General features: G+C 42.8%; 1 protein-coding gene across 1 annotated transcript in view; it reads right to left on the bottom strand.

Annotated features, from left to right (window-relative positions):
• xxylt1 (xyloside xylosyltransferase 1) overlaps positions 1-25,160 on the bottom strand; it is a 115,085-nt gene extending 89,925 nt beyond the window's left edge. The window contains 1 exon segment of the mRNA XM_052018031.1: positions 24,547-25,160. Within this exon segment, the coding sequence (XP_051873991.1) occupies positions 24,547-25,053 (507 nt within the window). The 5' untranslated portion in view covers positions 25,054-25,160.
• Between the last annotated feature and the right edge of the window lie 331 nt (positions 25,161-25,491).

Genomic DNA, 25,491 nt, shown 5'->3' on the forward strand with positions numbered 1-25,491 from the left:
GATCTGAACACAAGTCTGTGGATCTGAAAACCTGTCTATAGTATTCCAGAGCTGGAAACCATTGAACTGAGTGCTTCACAATGCTAAAGCTGATTTCAACAGTAAAGCAAAATAAATAGCCAAATGAAAGTGTTTTCAGTCTTTAATAAATGGAAGTTGCAATGTCAATACAATCAAGACTAAATACTACTCTATTAGTAGTCAGCATATTGTGTTTTTCATCTTACACATTAATTTAGTTCATGAATTAAATGTGCAAATTTGCAGAAGTATCAAAACTGAAACCATGAAAATAGCCCAGTTTTGAAGGATGAAACTTTGCAACTGTTTTCATTAACTAATATTTAGTGCAAGATTAAAGTTCCAGGATATCAGCCAGCAGCAGGGCGAAAAGGTATAGTCCAGATGGGAATGACTGACACTACTTGGGTGCTGAGATCAGTTCTTGGAGCATATCTGGGTTTGGGAAAGTTGATGAGATGTGGGACTGCCCAGGTTAGTAGAGGCCAGCACTTTACCCATAGGGTCAGGAAGAGCACGCCTGCTCCTCATGATCCACAAGGAAAAGAAATCCTATATTATCTGACCACTGCTGGAAATTTTCCTCTTCTGTTGAGAGATGGCCTGATTTGAAAACTGGTTTCCCCCTTAAACTCAGCTCCTAATGAAGTAACCAAGGCCAGACATGCATTTGTAAAGGAGGAATCCCTCAGCTATGGTTGCACAACCTTACTGATAAGTGACAGCCTACTGCAAGTACTTAATTGGCTGCAAGGCACTCAGAATCTCCATAAAATGTGGCTAAACAAATCCACAGTTCTCAAAGTCTGCCATACAGCTACCCCCAATTAGTTGTCATCAGCAAACTTCAATATTAAATCTGGGCCTTCCTAAAATACTATTTGTCATACGTACAATTCCAAGAAAATTCCTCTTCTATTCCCCAACCATTTCAATGTTTACAGTTTAGATTCCAGAGTTTAGGGGCACCTCAATGTAGCATCTCACAAAATACTTCTCAAAAATCCATATGAATTGTATCAACCACCATTTGTTTCTCCACCTGCTTTTAATTCTTAGAAAATGATCTGATATTATCTGCCTCAGGAATCCATACCAAAGTTTCTCTAAGTATGTGGTTATTTCAACCTGTATAAAAGCTTCCAGTAGCTTGGCAACGACTGATGGAAGATTTATTTCCTGTTGTATCCTGGTCTCACTTTGTCATGTTTTAGTCTCCTAGTATAATCGTAAAAGATTTTAGTCAGACCATCCTCTTCTTAACCATATCCACTTAAGTTCAAGATCCATGGTTGTAAACTACCACAGTGGACACAGGAACAAGACCCAAGTTTGAGCAACTCTGCTGGTACAATTTCTTATGAACATTCCACCTTCCAGAATCCAAGTCTCTCCTTTACCCACACGTGGCCCAAGTTTTCATCTTTTTCCATCAACTGTTTCAATTTTTCCCCCCAATTCTGATGTATTAACTACTTGCAATTTTTTGCAACAACTTGAACAAAAACATTTTTCATACTTCTATGGATTAACATTCCAGATCATCCTCCATTACCTTGACATAGACCACTTTCAGCAGGATTTGTACGAATAACTAGGGAATTGCTCACTCTGGGAGCAGGATTTAGCAGTTACACTTTACGTGCATTTTAGAGATTTTGTACATTGCAGCTCAACTCAATTAAGTTTTATGAGACTGGAACATCCAACCCACCATAACTGCCCTCAGTTGCCTTTGGTTCAGGTGAGGGTGGCCAGATAGTTAACTGATCCACAGACCTTCCAATGGTAAACTGCCAATCCCTTAGCACACTGCTTAGAAGGTAACATCTGTTGGCAGTTATCCTAGACTTTTAGAGTTAGAGTTATGCAGCACGGAAACAGACTCTTCAGCCAAACTCATCCATGCCCAGCAAGGTGCCCTCCTGATCTCATCCCATTTGCCTGCATTTGGCCCATTTCCCTCGAAACCTTTCCTCTCCATGAAACTAACCAACATTGTAGTTTTCAACATTGTAGTTGCACCTGCTTCTACCAGTTCCTCTGGCAGCTCGTTCCATATACCCACTACCCTCTGTGTGGGAGAAAACACTTGCCCCTCAGATCTCCTTTAAATCTTTCCCCTCTCACCTTAAACCTATTCCCTCCAGCTTTAGACCTCCCCCTACGCTGGGAAATGATGATTGTAACCATTCAGCTGATCAACGCCCCTCATGATTTTATAAACTTCGAGAAGGTCACCCCTCAGCCTTCTGCACTCCAAGGAAGACAATCCTAGCCTATCCAGTCTCTCATTGATGTACCTGGACCACTGAGAAGCAAAAGGCCATTGGCTGAGCAAGATTAAAGTGGGTCTCTGGCTTACTGATACTGGATGATAAGAAGTGAGGTGGTAGGAAATACGATTTTAGAAGTCTATTTTTATGGTTTCCTTTTGTATTTATCTGATCACAACAGAAGTAAATACAAATGATGTACAAAGCCTTACCCAACAGTAGCATACATTGGTGCATTGGCCATGAATTATGACGGATTAATTCTAATATGCAGAGCCAGTGGGCAAAGCTTCCTACTGGTGGCACACAATCAGAAAAATAGTCCAACAAACACTCAAGTTAAAAAATACAAATAACAGAAGTTACAGTTCCATCAAAAATAGTTTCTGCTTATAATACAAAGCATGCAGACCATTCTAGTAAGACTGTGGAACCAATGGAACAAACTGAAATGAGCACCAGGCAGTACATAATCACTCTGCACATTTGCCTCACTGGCAGAGCATCTAGTGTCACTGAGATGTCTCCACTTAAAGTGAATGTGCACTACTCAAAGCTTCCACAGTTGCTAACACATTGTTTGCAAGGTATGATGATTATTCAGCAGGCAGGTAGACACCTATAAACAGTCATTTGCAGTGATAATTTCTACTTCTTCATGCATAAATTCTGTGAAGTGCTTTCAAATCTGACAGGTACATTTGACAGTAAAAAGCAAAAAAATTGCAGGTGCTGGAAACCTGAAATAACTTCAGAATGTCCTGGAAATTAGTCAGTCAGGAAGCATCTACAAAGAGAGAAACAGTTAACATTTCCAGTCAATAACCCTTCATCTTTCAAATAAAAGATCCTTGAGCTGAAGCTCTCTCTACAGATGCTGCCTGAACTGCTGAATATTTTGAATATTTCCAGCATTTAGCACTACTGCCTTAGAAAGAATACAAGGGAAGTCAGTTATCAGGCATTGTTCGTGAAATTCTTCCCCCCACCCCGCCACAAGAGGGTGGGGTACGACTTTAGGCTGGTGTCATCAGTGCATGACGATCAGTATTGCTCCAGACCAGAGACCGTGGGATTTGCCGGCAGTGAAGAACGCCAAACCCCTCCAGGAGTTTGGTGGGACTGCTGACCAGTGAACATTGTGAGTTGGATGCTTTGGTCAACAATGTCTCATTCTTAAAGCCAAAAATAAAGGATTTCTTTGTACTCTGAATTCTGCACAAACAATTATACACAAGCCCTTCAATTAGTGGGCATGAGAACAGCAAAAGCTTTGAATTAGCAGGGAAGCTGAAGAATAGTTAGTGCAGGTTCTGTGAGTGGATCAGTGAATGGTCTTTTCATATTCTTGTCCCAATGTTCCATGCCCAATTTTAGCAATAAACTGCAGATAAAAAGGCACAAGAAAGACTTTCCACTGCTCAAGGGCAGAGATTCACTGCAAAATCATCTCGTGTCCAACACTAATCCAATACAAGTCAGCATTCTGCAACTCCAACTGTATTCAATAGATCAAAAACTTGCTCTGGTAAATGCCTCTATTCTTGAAAGTCAAACAACAAGTATTTACTGATATTTCCAGCAACATGTGAACACTCAAAATAAATGCAGAACTAAAATGATATCTATGTCAACTCAAGCAGAGTTGTCCCCTTTGACATACTGGGGTGTGAGGCAGGGGAGAGGAGGAAGATTAGAGTTTCAACTCAATTCAAACATCCAATACTGTTCTACTTCAGAAGTTCTCTCCTAACAGGTCACAAATTCTTAATAAATTCACAAATAAAATGTTCTCTTGCCTAAACAGTGAAAAGGAGTTAACTACCAATTATAGTACAACACCACCTTTACCCTGTTACGCACCTCCATTTCTTACAATGGGACCAAATTGTGCTCAGTCCAGCCCGCACCTGCAGCTCAGCCCATTGCTCAGGAGATCTCCAGCCTGAAGCCTCTTGGGAGGCAGAGCAGGCTACAAGTGATGTCCAGGCTTCACCAGCACAAGGTGAAGCTCCATCACCTCGATGGCTTCTGACAGCCCATGCTGTACAAAGTACATCTTGCTATTTAAAATTTCCAGTGTTCATAGATTTTAGAAGTTTAATTGGATTTAACTAAATACATTTTTTTTTAATTAGTTTAGTTAAAAAAACACTAAACCACTATGAATGAATTACTTCACTTTCTATTCGTGCAACCCCCTGCCCCCTCCCCCACCACCAAGCTCAGTCTGACCTCCAGCATGCCCCCAACCTCCACGTTGCAGGGCATGGTCGGACAGGAAGCGCTGTTCCCCACAGAACCACCGTCTGCTTCAGAGCCCCATCTGGCCCTTCATTCAGCAGGCTGCCAAATCAGTCGTTTGCTTTGATGTTTTCCCCTCTATCCAACAGCACCATCAAGTGTTCAGGTTCACAACATCCAAAATAGAGGGAGTATGTAAGAAGTGAACAGCAGAAGATATCAGAAATACGTCTGAGGCAATTCTCAGACAGACAAACCAACAATTTTCTGGTTCTCCTTTGCTGGGAATGGGTCAAAGTCATTGCTCACCACGAGTTTGTTTGTACTAACAGCCTAACTGAATCAAGGACACTACAATAAAGCCTTAAGCACTATTTCAATCTGGAGAGTTACATACTTTTCAATGCATTTTTATTCTGTTCATCATGCCATTCCACTTCAGACTTGTGCTTCTTAACAAAAGCATGACAGCAGAAATAAAAGTTTCAGGACAAAAGTCAAGAATTACATTTCCCCACAAGTCCCTTCTGTCATGCAAAAATAGAGCTGATTCTTAACAGTATTCAACAAGTCTTTCTTCAAAGAAAAACTCATACAATGAGCTCAACTAGATAGTACTTTTAATATCTCATTAATTGTATACAGGGCAGTAGCACAAAAGGACGACAGGTCAAAAGCATGATGATGCTGGAGGAACTCAGCAGGCCAGGCAGCATCCGTGGAGAAAAGCAGGTGGTCAATGTTTCGGGTCAGGACTGAAGATAGGAAAGGGGGAAGCACAATATATAGGAGGGAAAAGCAGAACAGTGATAGGTGGACAAAAGAGGGGAGGCGGGGTGGGCACAAGGTGGTGATAGGTAGATGCAGGTAAGAGACAGTGATAGGCAGGTGCGGGGGAGGAGGGGAGAGCAGATCCACTGGGGGATGGGTCAAAGGTAAGGAGAGAAAGGAGAAAAAAAAGCGGTAGAAAAAAGAGAGATCAGCTAGGAAAGGGAAGAAGAGACGCAGCATGGTGGGGGTTTGTGGGGAAGGGGGGTGGGGATTACTTAAAGTGGGAAAATTCAATGTTCGTGCCGTTAGGCTGCAGGGGTCCAAAACAGAAAATGAGGTGCTGTTCCTCCAGTTTGCACTTGGAATTCTCCTGGCATTGGAGAAGGACAAGGACTGGCATGTCAGTGATTGTGTGTGTGTGTGTGTGTGTGTGTGTGTGTGTGTGTGTGGGGGGGGGGGGGGGGGGGGGGAGGGAGGGAGGGAGTTGAAGTGACTGGCAACGGGGAGATGCAGATCGCAGTTACGGACAAAGCGCAGGTGTTCTGTGAAACGGTTACCTAGTCTGCGTTTGGTCTCACCAATGTAGAGGCGGCCACACTTGGAGCACCAAATGCAGTAGATGCTATTAAGGGAGGTGCAGGCGAATATCTGTCTCATCTTAAAGGACTGTTTGGGTCCCTTTATGGAGGTGGTGTAGGGGCAGATGTTGCACCTATGGTGGGGGTGGGAGCAGGATGGGGGTGGTTAAGGAGTGAACTAGGGAGTCATGGAGACAGCAGTCCCTGCGAAAGGCAGAAGGGGGTGGGGAGGGGAAGATAGGCTTGGTAGTGGGGTCCCGTTGGAGATGACAGAAAATGACGTGTTGGATACGTAGGCTGGTGGGATAAAATGTGAGGACAAGGGGGACCCTCTCCTTGTTGAGTCTGGGAGGGGTGGGGGTGAGAGCGAAGATGTGGGAAATGGCAGAAATACAGGTGCGAGCCCTCTCGACCACAATCGGGGGAAGCCCTGGTTTGAAAAGAAGTCGGACATCTCGGATGTCCTGGAGTGGAAAGCCTCATCGTGGGAGCAAACGCGGCGGAGAAATTGAGAAAAAGGCGACAGCGTCCTTTCAAGAGAAAGGGTGGGAGGAGCTGTAATCGAGGTAGCTGTGGGCGTCAGTGGGTTTGTACTCGTTGGAAAAGGAACCTCTTGAGATGGAGCTGGAAAGATTAAGGAGAGAGAGGTGTCAGAGATAGTCCAAGTGAATTGGAGAGCAGGGTGAGGCATTGCGACGAAATTTATGAAACTGTTGAGTTCCGCACGGGTACAAGAGGGGGGCACCAATGCAGTCGTCGATATAGCGGAGAAAAGAATTGAGAAATAGGGCCAGAGTAGGCTTGGAACAGAGACTAACTGCCTGCTTTTCTCCACAGATGCTGCCTGGCCTGCTGAGTTCCTCCAGCATCATCGTGTTTTTCATCTAGATTCCAGCATCTGCAGTCCTTTATTTCTCTCGGACTACAGGTCAACAGGTCAACAGGACTCCTGTGTGGCTTCCTATCTACATTATGGGAGTATCAGGTCTGGTTCTTCAACTCTCTTAGATAAACAATTCTTTCAATAAATCCAACTGCAGTAAAATTTACAAGGAAGAAATAGACAAAAGCAGACGAGATGAAGCATCATTCCATCCGATAGTTGTTTGAAGGGCATGTGGAAAGAAATACTGAAGTAGATAACTAACTGAAAAACATTGAAATAGTAAATGCCCCGATTAAAGTGGAATAGGACGCAGAACAGGACAGCACAACTAACGGGCCTTTTGGCCCATATTGTCTGCGCCATCCATGATACCAGATTAAACTAATCCCATTTGCCTGCACACGGTCTACATTCCTCCATTCCCTGACTGTTCACGTGCCTGTCTAAATGCCTCTTAAACGTAGTTGCTGCATCTGTTCCAGGCACCTACCACTGTGTTAAATAAAATTTGGCTCCTAAATCTCCTTTAAACTCTCCCCCTTTCACCTTAAAGCTATGCTCTCTCACACATTATACTTCCATTCTGGGGAGAAAGACTCTATCTCCCCTATCTCTGTCTCTTGTAATTTTATGTACTTCTATCAGAGACCCCTCAGCATCCAACATTCCAGAGAAAACAATCCAAGTTTGTCCAACCTCTCCTTAGAGTGAATAATCTCTAACCCATGCAATGTCCCGGTGAACCTCTTCTGCAACCTCTCCAAAGCTTCCACATCCTTCCTGCAGTGTGGTGACCAGAACTGCACACAATACAACCAATGTGGCCTAACCAAAGTTTTACACAGCTACAGTGCAACTTCCCGACTTTCATACTCAACGCCCGACTGATAAAGGCAAGCATGCTGTCATTACCATCCTATCTACTTCTGTTGTCACTTTCACTGAGCTATGGACTTGCACCACAAAATCCCTCAGTACATCAATGCTTCCAAGGACCCTGCTATTTGCTACATGTACACTTTCCTCTAGCATTTGACCTCCTAGTGCAGCATCTCATACTTGTCCTGATTAAGCTCCATCCGCCATTGTTCTGCCCACATTTCCAACTGGTCTCTATCCTGCTGAATCCTTTGACAACCTTCCTCACTATTCACAGCTCTACCAATTTTTGTGGCATCTGCAAACTCACCAATCGGCCCATCTACATTTTTATCCAGATCATTTTTTATTACAGAGGTCCCAGCCCCAATCCCTGCAGATCACACTGGTCACAGACCTCCAGTCAGAATAACACCCCTCCTCCACTACCCTCCGTCTTTTGTGTCAAAGCCAGTTTTGAATCCAATCTACCAAGTCTCCATGGATCCCATGTTCTTGTGGATCAGCATACCATGAGGGACCTTGTCAAAAGCTCTGGTAAAGTCCATGTTACCACATGCACTGCCCTACCCTCAATCATCTTAAATCACCTCCTCAAAAAAAAAATTCAATCAAGTTTGTAAGACATGAACCCTCCCCCACACAAAGCTATCCCTCATAAACCCATGCTTTTTCAGATGCACATAGATCTCGTCCCCAAGAATCTCCTCCAATAATTTCCCCATCACTGATGTAAGACTCACTGGCCCAAAATTTCCTGGTTGTCTCTATTGTCCTTAAACAGAAGAACAACTAGAGTCATAGGCAAGGTCCCAGAGGACAGAAAGATCTGTCAAGGCCCCAGCATTTTCCTCTCTTGTCTCTCTCAGTAACCGAGGATTTATCCCATCAGGCTCCGTGGACTTACACACCTTAATGATCTTTAAGAGCCCCAATACCACCTCATCCTTGATATCAACATGCCCTGGAAATATCAACGTACCCCTCCCTGATCTCACTATCCTCCATATCCTTCTCCTTGGTGAATACTGATGCAAAGTATTTGTTTAGTACCTCACCCATTTCCTCTAGCTCCAGGCATATATTCCCTCCTTTGTCCTTAAGTGGTCCTAGTCTCTGCCTAGTTACCACATTTTTAATGCACGTACAGAAATGCTTTTGTGTTCTCTTTAATCCTGCTAAAAAAAAGACATTTAATGCCTCTTTTAGCCCTGTTGATTCTCTTTTTAAGTTTGCTCCTGATTCCTTTATATTCCTCAAAGACCCTGTCTGATTTCAGCTTCCTAAACCTTACATATGCTTCCTTTTTCTGTTTGACTAAATTTACAACATCCCTCAACATCCAAGGTTCCTGAACCTGTCTTTCTTCCTCACAGGAAGATGTTGGTCCTGAATTCTACCAACTGTTCTTTAAACAACTCCCAGATGTCAGATGTGGACTTGCCCAATAACTGCTGCTCCCAATCTACTCTCCCCAGCTCCTGCCGAATACTCTTGTAACTTCCAAGGTCCAATCTTATTCATAACTATATGAAAACTTGGAGTTATGATCACTGTTACCAAAATGCTCTCCCACTGAAACACCAATCACCTGGCCATGCTCATTCCCTAATTTAGCGACTTCATTGGTTGGACCATCTGATACTGTGCCAAGAAACCTTCTTAAATGCACCCAACAAATTCTGCCCCATCTAAGCCTCCAGCACTAAGTGAGTCCCAGTCAATTGGAATTGGTTTATTATTGTCACCTGTACCGAGGTACAGTAAAAAAACTTGTCTTGCATACTGTTCATACAGAGATCAATTATTTATAACAATGCATTGAGGTAGTACAAGGTAAAACAATAACAAAGTGCAGAAGAAAGTGTTATAGTTACAGAGAAAGTACAGCACAGGAAGACAATAAGGTGCAAGGTCATAACAAGGTAGATTGTGAGGTCAAGAGTCCATCTTATCGTACTAGGGAACTGTTCAATAGTCTTATAACAGTGGGATAGAAGCTGTCCTTGAGCCTGGCGGTACGTGCTTTCAGGCTTTTGCATCTTCTGCCCAATGGGAGAGGGGAGAAGAGAGAAGGTCTGGGATGGGTGAGATCTTTGATTATGTTGGCTGCTCTATTGGGGAAATTAAAGTCACTCACTCCAACTATCCTGTTGCTTTGACATCTTTCCATAATCTGCCTACATACTCATTCCACTGTCTATTGGGAGGCCTATAGTATAACCCCATCATAATTATTGTTCTTCCCTACTCCTGAGCTCTACCCATATTGCCTCACAGGATGAGACCTCCAGGATATCTAAATGTTGCCGTGACATTCTCCCTGAGCAGTAGTGCAACTTTCCCCATTTCTTTTCCATCCCTCTCTATTGCATCTAAACCATCTGAATCCTGGAACCTTGAGCCGCCAGTCTTGCTCTTCTCTCAAACAACTCTCTGTAATAGCTACAACATTGTAGTTCCATGCTCCAATCCAGGCCCTAAGTTCGTCTACCTGACCCATAATACTCCTTGCATTAAAATAAATCTACCTCAACCCATCAGCCCTACCATGTTCCTTAACCTGGCCCCGCCTGTCCTTCCGTACAGCCTTACCTGACCTAACATTTATCTTCGCCTCAATCCCTCCACTTGCTGACCTACTGCTCTGGTTCCCACCTCCTGCCACTCTAGTTTATACCCTCCCATAATGACAAACAATTTTTCTTTGGAGCCACCATCAACATGTGAGGATATATTTTATGTCAAGTCCAAAATGATTTACAAGGAGGATCCATTCAAAACAATGAAATGCAGACTCGGCTGTATTCTGTGGTGAATTAAGCATGAATTCTGCTCTCAGGGATGAACAAGTGGAACCTGTTTTCATTACTCTTCTTCTGAGACAGTTTGTCAAAGTTGAGGATAACTTGTTATCACCCCAGCATTTTGAGGGGTGTGATATTTGTGAATTGTTTTATTGTGGGGTGGTCATTGCACACCAAGTACCACATGGGCCAGACAGCACATAATGATATGCATGGATTTAATATATTCACATACATAGATGCTTATCTATGTTCTAACACATGAAGACATGGTCCAAGTACACATATTCACACAGACACAAACATACACCTTCTTCCTCATCTCGCCTATCCTTCTCACCTCCTTCAGTCTTCCCTTCCCCTAATATTCATCTGACCATGTACTCAAGTCTTCCTCCCTCCCCTCTTCATTACAAACAACCCACAGACCTCCAAGAGAACTTGTGATCATATTGGCACAACACCCTCCACAGGCAAGCAACTGTGTAGCCTCCCTACTTCAGCAGAGTAAAGAATCATTAATGAACAGCTTGGAGTCTGAACAAAGTTTCAGTTAAAAAATATTTAACTCCAACGTCAAATTGAAATAAAGATGGGATTAAGAGTTAGCACAATAGAGGAAACTAACATTAAAAACTACAAATAATTAAAATCGGAAGAAGTGAAATGCCACATTTATACTTAAAAAAAGGTCATTTCCAGCACCAAGAGGTCGTTTGGGAGTAATTAAGAGTTTTCATTACACTGTCATTTTAACTTTTTCTATAACATTGGGTTTAGTGGGTGATCATCTTCAAGTACTGCAACTTCACATTGTTTGATGCTCTACAATGCCAAGCCCCTGGGCAAACTATAGCTGCATAGAAGAGGAGGGTACCCCAGACACTAACTTCCCCATTTCTTTGTTTAATTGAGTAATGAACAGTCACTAAAAAATTCTGCCCAGTGAGCACTGATGCAGTAATATTTCACAGTGACTTCCTGTTAATCATTACTGTAATAAAAGACTGCATTAGAATGGAAATCATTTAATATTCTGAAACTTTACTATGAACAAAATGCCCATAAGAGTATGTAACTAAACAAAACACTTGCCCTTAGTACAGAATGAGCATTTATGAAACTGAAGCAGAACCCATGACAAACTTATTATGACGTGTTTATATATTAATGTTCTAAAACACTCCTGTGTGCTTCACAGAGGAAGTATCAAGTAATGGAAAGAGGGAATTACAGAACTTAAATGTGCATTAAACTCTCTTTGGAATTGCAATGTCAATTCATTAACTGTTCAGGTGAAAACTGATTCAAATAGTAAACAGAATTTTTGAGGCAAGTGGAGTAGTAAATTGCCATTTGGATGTAATTGTTTTCATGTAGCCATCTTAAATTAACTTTGGTCGACCGTAATGAAAAAGGATTTTGAAATTGACAAAGCACAATATCTACAATAACATTGTGATTCTCCAATATTTGGAAAGACAGAATGCAAGAACCTCCGTTTGTGAGAATCATGAGGAAAAACAAACTTAGCTTCAACATAACAGTCCAAAAAGGACAGATCAAAGCACACCCAAACAAACAACAAAATGGATTCAGAAGTTAAAGGTGCAGGAGGCAGAATTAACAATTCACAACTTGTCAGAAGGAAACAAAGATTAAAAAATATATCAAATAAAAGAAATAGTGCATGTAAAACAAGAGGGCAGTTTCAGCTCCATTCTCTTCCAGAGCAAGATTACATGCATGAATTAATAAATATATTGCAAGTATGTTTAACTCTGCAAAGCAAACCGAGCCACATTGAGGGTTGGAGATAAATTTCCACTTTTGCTTCATAAGCTGTAGATAACCGAGGTACATTTATAAAAACAAGATAGATTTAAATTAGGTATACAATATGGCTTGTTGTAATTCATTTTTCCCCACACAGAATCTACAGTTCCCACTCCAGGGTTTCAGCCTTCACTAACTAAACTAACCTATCCAAAAGCCCATCAGGGATATCTACCATTCCTTATGAAGATCCTTCTGACATGATCCTCATTTTACCTATTGAGTATGTGTCCTTTACTGTATTAACTATCTGTTTAATATGAAACTATGTCCCAGATTTACTTTTCCCAAGGCTCTTATCCTTTCCTTTAGCACCTCTGTGGCTTTCTCCTTCTGTCATCTCCTTACAAGGTTAAAGCACCCAAACTGTGCTTGACATTCATCACCTGTGGCACAACAGGAACCGTGAGGTGAGCTTATCATCTGGGATTCCAACAGTTATCATTTAGAATAGACATAACTGATGAAATGAACTTAAATGGAAGAATGATGAATGATTAAACTTGAATTAAAGACCGAGCACTTTATCAATAGAAATTCCCCCCCCCCCATTTTCTCTCTTCCCACAGAAAAGAATAAACAGTCTTCTCAGATGCAGAAATGCCTTTTAAATTTCCTTGCATAGTTATGTACCAGATTTTCAACCAATTGATGAAAAATAATGAATTCAGCTCGATCTGCATTGAAAGAAAATTCTCTGCAACTGCTATTAAAATATTTACCTGTAGATTTAATCTGTCTAACCTTTTTCTTGACACCGACTTTGCATGATCAGGACTGCTCCACAATTTCACATGTCTTAGTTATTAGCAAGCCATAAAGTAAATGTGCAATGGGACCTCAGTTTTAAGGGAGAGTCCTCTTCAACCGCTTTTACTCTACAACATGGTCAATAAATTGATCACTCAAAAGGCTAGTTGTGAGCAATAACCTGGCACCCGCTTGCCAGAGAAAAATAATTAACAATAATAAAAAAAAAGCTAAAAGACTGAAAGGAACAAAACTGGGAATTGAAATAATACCAGAAAATGCTGACATTTTGATAAAGGCATTAGCTCCGTACATGAACTGCTAACTTAACAGAATTAGGGCATTACCAACAAGCTAGAGGCAGGTTGTGGATTTTAGCAGGAGAAACCAACACCGTTATTAGAACGAGCTGCTCAACAGTTAATCTCAGCCTGCCAATGTCAGCTACAAACACTTTAAAAAAAGTAGCTAATGAGAATGATGCAATTGCAACATACTTTTAACATAACTTTTCTTTGAACCAAAATAATTTCCTGGTATCACAAACATCACACAAAATATCCTTCCATCATACTGCTTTACAAAATATGTAAAATGGTGTACAAATATCATATTTTTAAAGAGCTGGATGGTTGTTCAGGTTCATCTGAGAGGTGCTGGGGTATATATTACCCGGCCCATGAAGAGTCGCAGAAGGAGTTTGCTCTCGGACTCCAAGACTAACAGCGCTAAAGATCATTATGGTCTTCAACTTTTAACACTACAGGATTCTTCCAGGCATTCATACAAGACTTCTTGGATGATCAGACACATTATATAACTCCATGAAGAAGGTTTGTATCACAAAACTCTGCTACATAATCTACAGCAGAAGAAAGAAAAACAGCAAAGACCAAACATCTTAGCCAGAAAAGAAACTATACGACAGTATTAACAACAGAAATTTGGAACAACCTATACAAATAAATATTCAAAGCTTTCTTTAGCATACATTTGCAGCCCTATACAAGATCCTTTACTTAATCAAAATGACCAAAAACAGACTGAGCTAATTGCTATTTGATGAATGTAGCCTCATAACAGCCACTGTATTTCAGCAGTGGATTTTGATATGATCAAGGTATTTGCATTGGCTCATTAATTATGAGCATAAAAAAATCATCAGGAACATGACTAAGTTAAACTGGATGTTTGGAATCAACCTCATTTCTGTCAACAGAGGTGAAGATATTAGAAAATGAAACAAGGATAAGACACAGGACATATTGTTACTATTTTTGTTTAACACAAGAAAAATTCATAACACTGGATATTTTCCTTCTATAATATTGCTTATGGTGAGTCCAAAGATAAAGCAATGATCAGAACACTACAGCATGCAACCCACATTACAAGCACACACCTTCTCATTTACGTTCTTTTGCTGCCAACTAAACAGGGAATAGTGTCTTTCTTACTCTCTGAAAACTGTTCTTACTGTTGCATTTAAGTGATATTTTGTTATCACTGGAAATAATGCCACACAATTTCTAGTAGAAAAGTACAACAATATCCATTTCCACCTTCACAAATAAGAATGCAGGTTTTGCTTTCTGCACCTTTGCTCTTAAATAGTCTGAAAAAGTCTCAATTCCAAGGTTTCGAAATTCAATCCATTTGATTCTAGCTTCTGCATCACTGATGTGTGTCCCATTTCCAGATCACTGCCCTGCTCCTACCCATTTAGCCAAGTGACCATGAAAATCTGACCTACATCCATAGATAAAATACTGCTACTACCGAGCCAAAATAATGGGGTAAAGCAGAGAATTATATGCAAACAGAAAGAGCAGCAAGAGCTTATTCATTGCACCAATGAAGTTAAAACAAAATATAGCCGGTCAGCATAGAGACATCAGTCTCTGATACAAACAGCACGTATATATGCATGAGAAACAAGAGGTCTTTCAGGTCACCAAGTCCAGAAAAATCCCAAGAAAGAAAATAACAGAGATAGTGAAGACTCATTTTGCAGATACAAGTTCTCCTTACACAGTCTTCTGGGGTCGAGGAGAGGAGTAATTTTAGATGTCAGAAGATGTGATGGAATGAATTCCTTCAGTTCTATGATGGGAAGTCAAGTGGAGTTGGGGGTTATGATGAGGTGGGAAGAGGTGAGCAAAACTATGACAGTTCGCACACAGTTGGGATGGCTTCCTCTTTACCACTCCGGCTGCTGCTGCAATCAACAGGTGATCAAGTCAAGTGTGTTTTGTGATTGGACAATTCTTTGAAATGTTAAAGTAATTAAATTCATTAACTCTAGTACATATCCTCTAGAGATACTTAACCAAAATCTGAATATTACCACCAGTTATATAGATTGAGCTTTGGACATAAAGGTTAAGCTCCAGCTCCTAAAATTCTGTTGTGTCTAAATTAATATCTGGATGTCAATCAGAACTAATTTTCCAACAAAAGTCATTTAGATTTTCAAGTTGTGCAGAAAATAAGCTCAATAAATATTTAAATGTGTCAGGGTCTGATTAACTCTTCACTATTGTAAGTATTTAGACCATCAATTCACCATATATTCCAAATGTTGTGTTTGTTGATGTTACTGTGTGAAATTTAGAATCTTTCAGAATGGAAGGAGGGTGATGTTGATCTCTAACAAAGATTTGCTTATGGATTCTAGATTTGTAATTGTCAAGAAAAACTGAGAATCATGACAAAAAGTTTAACTTTTTTTTTAATTGACCAACTGTTAGCAATTGTAAAATTTGAGCCAATTTCACAAATTGACACTTTGCCAAACTCAAAATATAATCACCTTCACTGTCATATTATAATTCTGCAACATTGTACATTTATATCTAATTTTGTACACAACATGACAGAATCAAAGAAACATACAGCACAAAAATGGGCCATTTCGGCCCACCTGGCCCACGCTAACCATGATGTCCATCAATGCTGGATAAAACACCGAATCAACTGAAAGATAAAACACCTCATCAACTGAAAGTGCATCAGGATATGAAAAATAAAACCTGCCTTGACCCTGCAGAAGCACAAATAACTTTATTGAGCAAATCTAAAAGGCGTGGCCAACAAAAGGAAGTTATCAAATTTGCAAAAAGATGATATTAAACTATATTCTGTTGGAAAATAATTTGGTGTTACTTTTGGTCTTACTGACTCAGAAATTCCTTTTCATCAACAGATAGAGACAGATTTAGATAAATCCAAATACAATTCTCTCTCTTACACACAGGTCAGAAAATGACAGAAGAAATTGTGAAATCCAAATAATCAAGAAGGAATTATCTACTTCTAATCAACATTCTCAAGGACAGTTCAAGAAATCTTCTGCTTATTTTGCAATTTCCAGTTCTTTTGATAACTTGCTCAAAGTCATATAATCATAAAAATGTACATTTTTCAAAGAGCTATGGACTTGCACTCCAAGCCCCCTTTGCACATGAAAACTCCTAAGGTCCCTGCCTCTATATGTCCTAGTAGAATTTGATCTCTCAAAGTGCAATAACCTCACACTTAACCCAGACAAGTTCCACCTGCCACCACTCTGCCTAACTTTCCATCTGAGTTATATCCCGCTGTATTTTTCGACAACCTTCTTCCTTATTTACTGCAATTCCCCCAGTGTCTGCAAACTTACTAATCATACCGCATACAATCTCACATAAATTGCGAACAACAAAGGTCCCAGCACAGATCTCTATGGTCCACCACTTGTTACAGATTTCCAGTCTGAAAAATATCATCCACCACTACCCCCTACCTCCTATCACTCAGCCAATTTTGGATCCAGTTTGCCCACATATCTCAGATCCCTTGTGTCTTAACCTTCTGGACCAGCCTCCCACGTGGGACTTGGTCAAAAGTCTTAAAGCCCATGTAAAATATGTTGTGCTCTTCTTGTGAAGTTCTGTTTAATAGAAGTGCAAAAAGAATTTTAGAGAAAGATCTAAAGGAGAGAAGTATAAAGGGAAGACAAGAGTTCTGATTGATAAAAGAGACTATTTTTTGTTCCAAGCCAATTCCACATATCCAGGAGTTCTTTCTGCTGGAGGCAGTTAGTGCCTGATAGCATCTTCAGAGCCTTGTCTGAAAATCCAGAGCCAAGTAAAACTCCCATGTAAATTCTCTCTCTATTTTAATGTTCTGAGTGTTGTGCAATGATAATGAGACATGAAATTTATAAAGATGTTAAAATTCTTTACTCAGAAAAGGATGGTTTACAATGTTTCAGCATTCTCTCCCAAGTTCAGTAATCTCTCCCAAGGCCTTCTTTAAGATGCTTCTTAAAATCTGTGTCCTGGGCCAAGCTTCTGGTTACCTCTCCCAACAGTCCTTTGTGATTTTATGTTCGAACAGTATAGGTTGCCTCAGAACATTTTACTATGAGAATGGCAATATAAACACAAGCTGTTTAATTGTGCCAAGTCACAGAATTTGAACTTTGGAGTACTACTACTGTTTAATACATTATCTTTGAGTCTAGAGAGGCTTCAGAGGTCTGAAAAACTGTAAGTGTAACACTATTAAATGTATTACTGTATTAGCAACAAGGAGAAACTGGACAAACTTGGATTGTTCTCTCTGGAGCGTTGAAGGTTGAGTGGTGATCTGATAGAAGTATATCAAATTATGAGAGGCATCGATAGGCTAGACAATCAGAGTCTTCTACCCAGGGTCGAAATGTCAAATAATACAGGGCATAGGTTTAAGGTGAGGTGGGGGAAGTTTAAAGGAGATTTGCGAGGCAAGTATTTTTTTAACTGGTGCCTGGAACGTGCTGCCATGGGAGGTGGTGGAAGCAGATAGGATAGCAATGTTTAAGAGGCATTTAGACAGACACATGAACAGGCAGGGAAAGGACAGATATAGACCGCATACAGGAAGATGAGATTAGTTTCGGTTGCATTTTTTTTTTACAAAATAAACTTTATTCATAATAAAAGACAAACTATATACAATTACAAAACAGTGCAAGCCTTTACATTCTTGTACAGATCCTTCATTAGTGTTACCTTTTTATATAGAAAAACAGCACCGATGCCACACACGTGGCTCCCTGGAAACTACCCGGTCCCGTATTTACAATATTTAGGGGCTTTCTCCCTGACCCCGCCCCTCCCTCTCCAGTGGCAGAAGAACCCTAAACTGTAGTCCTTCCCCACAGAGCCTTTGCGTTGGCTGCACCCAGCTTCAGTGCATCCCTCAGCATTTTTTTTTAATCAAAATAAACTTTATTCATAATAAAAGAAACTATATACAATAATAAAACTGTTCAAACCTTTACATTCATGTACAGTTCAATTCTTAGTGTTACCTTCTTATATATAAAAACACAGCACCGATGCCATAAGTGTGGCTCCCTGGGGTGAAACCCCAATCCCATATTTACAACATTTGAGGGGCTTCCTCGCCTGACCCCGCCTCTCCTTCTCCTGTGGCAGAAGAACCATCGCGCTGGCTGCACCGAACTTCAGTGCGTCCCTCAGCACGTATTCCTGCAGCCTGGAATGTGCCAGTCGGCAGCATTCCCCTACGGACATCTCGCAGTGCTGGGAGACCAACAATTTTCGGGCAGACCAAAGGGCGTCTTTCACCGAGTTGATGACCTTCCAGCAGCAGTTGATGTCCGTCTCTGTGTGTGTCCCCGGGAACAGCCCGTAGATCAGAGAATCCTCTGTTACGCTGCTGCTGGGGATGAACCGTGACAAGGACCCCTGCATCTTTCGCCACACCCTCCTCGCAAACCCACAGCCCGCAAAGAGGTGGGCGACCGTATTGTCCCCAGCGCAGTCCTCCCAGGGGCAACGCGCACTGGGGGTGATGGCCCAACCGTGCAGGATGGATCTGACTGGGAGGGCCCCTCTCACCACCAGCCAAGCGAGGTCTTGGTGCTTGTTGGTGAGTTCTGGCGATGAGGCATTCTGCCAGATGGTCTGGACAGTCTGCTCAGGGAACCACCCCACGGTGTCCATCGAGTCCTTCTCCTGCAGTGTCTACAAGATGTTCCGTGCTGACCACTTCCTGATCGACTTGTGGTCCAAGGGATTGGTCCGGAAGAACTTTTCCCACAAAGGACAGGTAGTGCGGCAACATCCAGCTGACTGGGACGCCGTGTGGCCACGGGGCCAGGCCCATCCTTCGCAACAGCCGGGACAGGTAGAACCTCGGTACGTAGTGACACTTGGTGCCCACGTACTTGGGTCCCACGCAGAGCCTGATGCAGCCACAGACTAAGGTGGTCATCAGGATGAGGGCGACATTGGGGACACCTTTAGCCCCATTGACCAGGGACTTGTGCATGGTGACCCGTCGGACCCACTCCATCTTGGATCCCCAGACGAATCGGAAAACGGCGCGGGTGATTTCCAAGCTGGAGGAGCGGGGAACAGGCCACACCTGTGCCAAGTACAGCAGCCCTGAGAGCACCTCACACCTGATGACCAGGTTCTTCCCAGTTATCGATAGGGAGCACCGTTCCCACAGTCCCAGTTTCTGCTCCACCTTCCCAATCCGCTCCCGCCAATTTTTGTTGCACGCCCCGGCCCCCCTGAACCAGATCCCCAGCACCTTCAGATAGTCAGGCCTGACGTGAAGGGGACGTTGGATCGGTCGGGCCACTTGCCGAAGAGCATGGCCTCGCTCTTCGTGCGGTTGACTCTGGCCCCTGATGCCTCAGTATTGTGGTCGGCACACACATGGACCAAAGGGTCTGTTCCTGTGCTCTTCTGTTTGTTCTACTCCACAAGCATTTCAGAAGCACTCACTTTAAAGATATGAAGAGTTAACTAGGTCATTTTAATTTCACTTTAGAAAATGAAGATTTTAAAAATGTTGTGCTACATGCAAATCAGACCACCAGGCTGTGCTCCTCCTCCCTGCATACAAACAGAAACTGAAATGGGAGGATCCAGCACAGAGAGTCGTGCAGTGCTGGTCTGAGGAAATAGATGAACTCCTATGCGACTGCTTTGAGTCAGTGGACTGGTCCATGTTCAAAGACTCAGCTGCCAGCCTTGATGAGTACGTCACCACCATCACGGACTTTATCAGCAAGTGTGTTGAGGACTGTGTACCAAAGCGGACAATACGGGTGTTCCCAAACTGGAAACCACGGATGAACCGGGAGATCCACTCCCTACTGAAGTCGAGGACTGCTGCACACAAATCTGGTGATCCTGACCCATACAACAAATCAAGATACGACCTCAGGAAAGCTATCAGGAATGCCAAAAGACAATACCAGTTCAAAATAGAGTCCCAGACCAGCCGTCAGTTATGGCAGGGCTTACATGCTATAAACAGGCTACAAAACAAAGTCGGGCTGCGTAGTTAGGAACAGCTCATCCCTTCCTAATGAGCTTATGCGCGTTTTGAACAGAAGGGAAGTGGATTGTCACCACCCATCCTGACAGCCTCCAATGCAACTGAACCCATGGTCACCGTCGAGGACATAAGCTCAGTCTTCCAGAGAGTGAACCAGAGGAAAGCATCTGGCCCAGATGGTGTCCCTGGCCGAGTGCTCAGATCTTTTGCTGATCAGCTGGCAAGGGTATTTGCAGACATATTTAACCTCTCCCTGCTTCAATCAGAGGTTCCCACCTGTTTTAAGAAGACCACTATTATCCCAGTACCAAAGAAAAGCAAAGTAACATGCCTTAATGACTACCGACCAGTGGCTCCGACATCCACCATCATGAAGTGCTTCAAGAGGCTGGTCATGGCATGCATCAACTCCAGCCTCCCAAACAACCTCGAGCCACTGCAATTCGCCTACCACCGTAATAGGTCTAGAGTGGACACTATCTCTCTAGCCCTACACTCAGCTCTGAAGCATCTGGACAATAAACTCAGCTACGTTAGACTATTGTTTATTGACTACAGCTCCGCCTTCAATACTATAATTCCAAGCAAACTCATCACCAAAACTCTGAGACCTGGGACTCAACACCTCCCTCTGTAACTGGATCCTTGATTTTCTGACAAACAGACCGCAATCAGTGAGGATAGGCAGCAATACCTCCGGCATGGTTACTCTCAACACTGGTGCCCCACAAGGCTGCGTCCTCAGCCCTCTACTCTACTCCCTACACACTCATGACTGCGTGGCCAGATTCTGCTCTAACTCCATCTACAAGTTTGCAGATGATACCACCCTAGTAGGCCGTATCTCAAACAGCGATGAGTCGGAGTACAGGAAGGAGATAGAGAGCTTAGTGACATGGTGTCATGACAACAACCTTTCCCTCAATGTCAACAAAAGAGCTGGTCATTGATTTCAGGAAAGGGGGCGGTGTACATGCACCTGTCTACATCAACGGTGCTGAGGTCAAGAACTTCAAGTTCCTAGGAGTGAACATCACCACTAGCCTGTCCTGGTCCAACCACGTAGACACCACAGCCAAGAAAGCTTACCAGCGCCTCCACTTCCTCAGGAGGTTAAAGAAATTTGGCACGTCCCCTTTGACACTCACCGACTTTTATGCGCCATAGAAAGCATCCTATCTGGACGCATCACAGCTTGGTATGGCAATTGCTCTGCCCAGGACTGCAAAAAACTACAGAGAGTTGTGGACACAGCCCAGCACATCACAGGAACCAGCCTCCCCTCCATGGACTCTGTCTATACCTCTCGCTGCCTTGGTGAAGCAGCCAGCATAATCAAAGACCCCACCCACCCAGGTTATTCTCTCTTCTCTCCTCTCCCATCAGGCAGAAGATACAGGAGCCTGAGGGCACACACCACCAGGCTCAAGGACAGCTTCTATCCCACGGTTGTAAGACTATTGCATGGTTGCCTTATAAGATGATATGGACTCTTGACCTCACGATCTACCTTGTTATGACCTTGCACCTTATTGTCTACCTGCAATGCACTTCCCTGTAGCTGTGACACTTTACTCTGTATTCTGTTATTGTTTTTACCCTGTACTACCTCAATGCACTCCGTACTAACTCAATGCATCTGCACTGTGTAATGAATCTGTACGAATGGTATGCAAGGCAAGTTTTTCACTGTACCTCGGTACAGAGTTACAATAATAAACCAATACTAAATTTAAAAAGGAACATTGTTACATTTGTTAGTGAATAAACCAATTTACAATGTTCTAGTCATTGCCATTAAGTACGTAACATGGGAAGGTGGCATTGCATCAGAGTTATACAGCATGGACACTGACCCTTTATCCCAACTTGTCCACGCCAACCAAGCTGTCTACTTGAGCTCGCCCCATTTGCTTGTGTTTGGCCCATATTGCTCTAAGCCTTCCCAATCCATGTACCTGTCTAAATGCCTTTTAAATGTTGTAATTGTACCCAGCTCTACAGCTTCCTCTGGTAGCTCTTTCCCTGTACCCACCGACCCTCTGCGTAAAAACAGTTGCCCCTCAGGTCACTTTTAAATCTTTCCCCTCCAACCTTAAACCCATGTCATTTAATTTTAGATTCCCCTACCCTGAGAAAAAAAAACTGTGACCATCCACTTTATTTATGCCCTTTATGATTTTATATACTTCATTCCTCAGCCTCCCACACTCCGGGGGGAAAAAAGCCCCAGCCTATCCTGCCCCTCCTTATAACTCACACCCTCTAATCCTGATAACATCCTTGTGAATCTTTTAAGTTGGAAAGGGGGCAGAAATGACATCCTTCCTATAGCTGGGCAACCAGAACTGCGCACAATACTCCAACTGTGGGCTCACCAGCAACTTGTATATTTGTAATATGACTTGCCAACTCAATGCCCTGACCGATGAAGGCAAGCATGCCAAATGCTTCCTTCACCACCCCGTCAAACCGAGTCTCCACTTTCAGGGAATGTACAATGAAGCTTGAAATGTTGCAGATAGACCAAGTGAATGAGCAAGGTAGGTATGGGAATGCAAGAATGGTCGCAGGCAAGATAGCCCCTTAGGCTTATTTAAGATCATCATGGCTAACCTGTGACTTAACCCCATTTCTCTTACTACCTTTGGTTAACAGAAAACCACCAAAAACAAATTTAAGATTAATAACCTGCCATTTGTTTGAGGAATTTCCCACTCTTTTAACATACTGTTTTTCCCAATTAAATTGATTTAAAAAATTTTAAAATTAGAGCCAGACATAAGGCCCCATTCCTCAACCAGAAGAAAGATGATGGAGTGAGGAAAAGCATGTTCTCCTTAATATCATGCATATTTCAATTAAATCACCTATAATCTTATGAATTCCAGGTTTACTGACCACAACACCACCTTCATTACTATAATTCCAAACCAACTCATCTCCAGACTCCTTGAACCAAGACTCATCACTTCCCTTTGTAACTGGATCTTTGACTGCTTGACCCACAGACGCAATCAGTAAGGACAGGCAGCAACATCTCCACCAATGATTATCCTCCAACACTAGTGCCCCAAAAGGCTGCATCCTCAGCCCCTTACTTTACTCTCTAGGTACCCACAACCGTGTGGCCAGATTCTACAAGTTCACAGATGACACCACCATAGTGGGCTGGATCTCAAGTAACGATGATATGGAATACAGGAAGTAGATAGAGAGCCCAGTGGCATGGTATCAAGGCAACAACCTTTCCCCCAATGTCAACAAAAAGTGCTGGTTTTTGACTTCAGGATGCAGAGTGGAGTACACGCCCCTGGTATGTATCAATGGTGCCGAGGTGGAGATGGTTGAAAGCTTCACGTTCCTAGCTGTAAACATCACCAACAGCTTGTCCTGGTCCAACCACATAGACACAATGGACAATAAGCTCACCAGTGTCTCTACTTCCTCAGAAGGCTAAGGAAGTTCAGCACGTCCCTGTTAATTCTCATCAATTTTTATAGACGTACCATAGAAAGCATCCTATCCAGATGCATCACGACTTGGTATGGCAACTGCTCTGACCAAGACCGCAACAAATTGCAGAGTTGTGGACACAGCCCAGTCCATCACGCAAACCAGCCTCCCCTCCATGGACTCTGTCTACACTTCCCACTCCCTTGGGAAAGCAGCCAGCATAATCAAAGACCCCTCCCTCTTTGGACATTCTCTCCACTCTCCCCTTCCTTGGGGCAGAAGATACAAAAGCTTGAAAACTCACACCACCAGGCTCAAGGACAGCTTCTATCCCACTGTTATTCATGAATGGACCTCTTGTACGATAAGGAACTCCTGATCTCTCAATCTACCGTTTCATGCCCCTTGCACCTTATTTGTCTGCCTGCACTGCACTTTCTCTGTAACTGTAACACGTTCTGCATTCTGTTGCTGCTTGTCCCTTTGCACTACCACCATGTACTTGTGTGTTGGCATGATCTGTATGGATGGCATGCAAAACAAAGTTTTTCCACTGTATCTCCATATACGTAATAATAATAAACCAATTACATTACTGCTAACAGCTTTTATTTGAAATTTGAAAATTCAAAAGATATTTAATGTCTTTCCCCTGCCGTTAGATAGCACAAGATACTAACAACTTGAACAGGTACCTGGTACTTGAAGGCAGCGCCTTGCAGCAGCTTTTGGAGAAGAGGGTCTCCTATCTTTTTGCTGGGTGCATCACTAACAAAATGCAGATGGAGCATCTCGTTATCCTTAAGTACTGCGTGTTTTACCATCGACTTAATTGCAACCGTAATTTTTTCTTGAAGAGCGTAGTTTTTATCCACCTTGGTGAACATCATCAGAGCATGCAGCTGTATCGTCCTGTCTCCCACCGAGTTGTCAGTCTGTCCGTTAACCACAGCAGCACTTGGCAGGGACTCTGCCGCCTTCTTCTCACTGAGATTCGCCACCAGCTGAGCATCGCCCTGTAAACCCTTCCCCGCCTGGCTTTCTTTCATTCTCCTGGTTGTGCTGGAAAAATTTTCATGGTTGGATCCAAAGTAGTAAAAAGCAAACACGGCCAGTGCAGCTGCAAGTAACAAGGCAAACTGGTAGGAGCGGAATGAGGTGAACTTCGCTTTACTCTGCACTACCTTCCGCCACAATCCCATTGCTGGAAACACCTTGTGGGGGGAAGCAGGAGGGAGATTGGGGGGGGGGGGGGCAACTTGTCTATTTCCAGCCTCTCTCACTGGACACTGCCATGCTGCTTGCTGAAGGCGGAGGAACCAGCCAAATGGCGTCAGGGTTTACTCCCATTCCAGCCAATCAAAGTCGCGGCAGCTGTGATGTAATTTCATTGAGAATTGTCCCAACCAATGTAAAGGGACCACATGGTTCAGGAAATGGCCAAGGGAGATCCGACGGGCGCGGGGGAAGCGACAGGGAGTCCCCGGGTAATTGACATCTCACAGAAATAGCAGCCTGCGAACTGCGGAACTTTCTGAGTCGAATAATTCAGCTCAGGACTGGAACTTGAAACTACAATACCAACTACTTCCACTGTCCAACCTAGCAAAATGTGCAGGCCGCTTCTCAGGAGTATTAAC

This window comes from Pristis pectinata, chromosome 6, assembly GCF_009764475.1.
Source record: "Pristis pectinata isolate sPriPec2 chromosome 6, sPriPec2.1.pri, whole genome shotgun sequence".
In the NCBI taxonomy this organism is placed as follows: Eukaryota; Metazoa; Chordata; class Chondrichthyes; order Rhinopristiformes; family Pristidae; genus Pristis; species Pristis pectinata.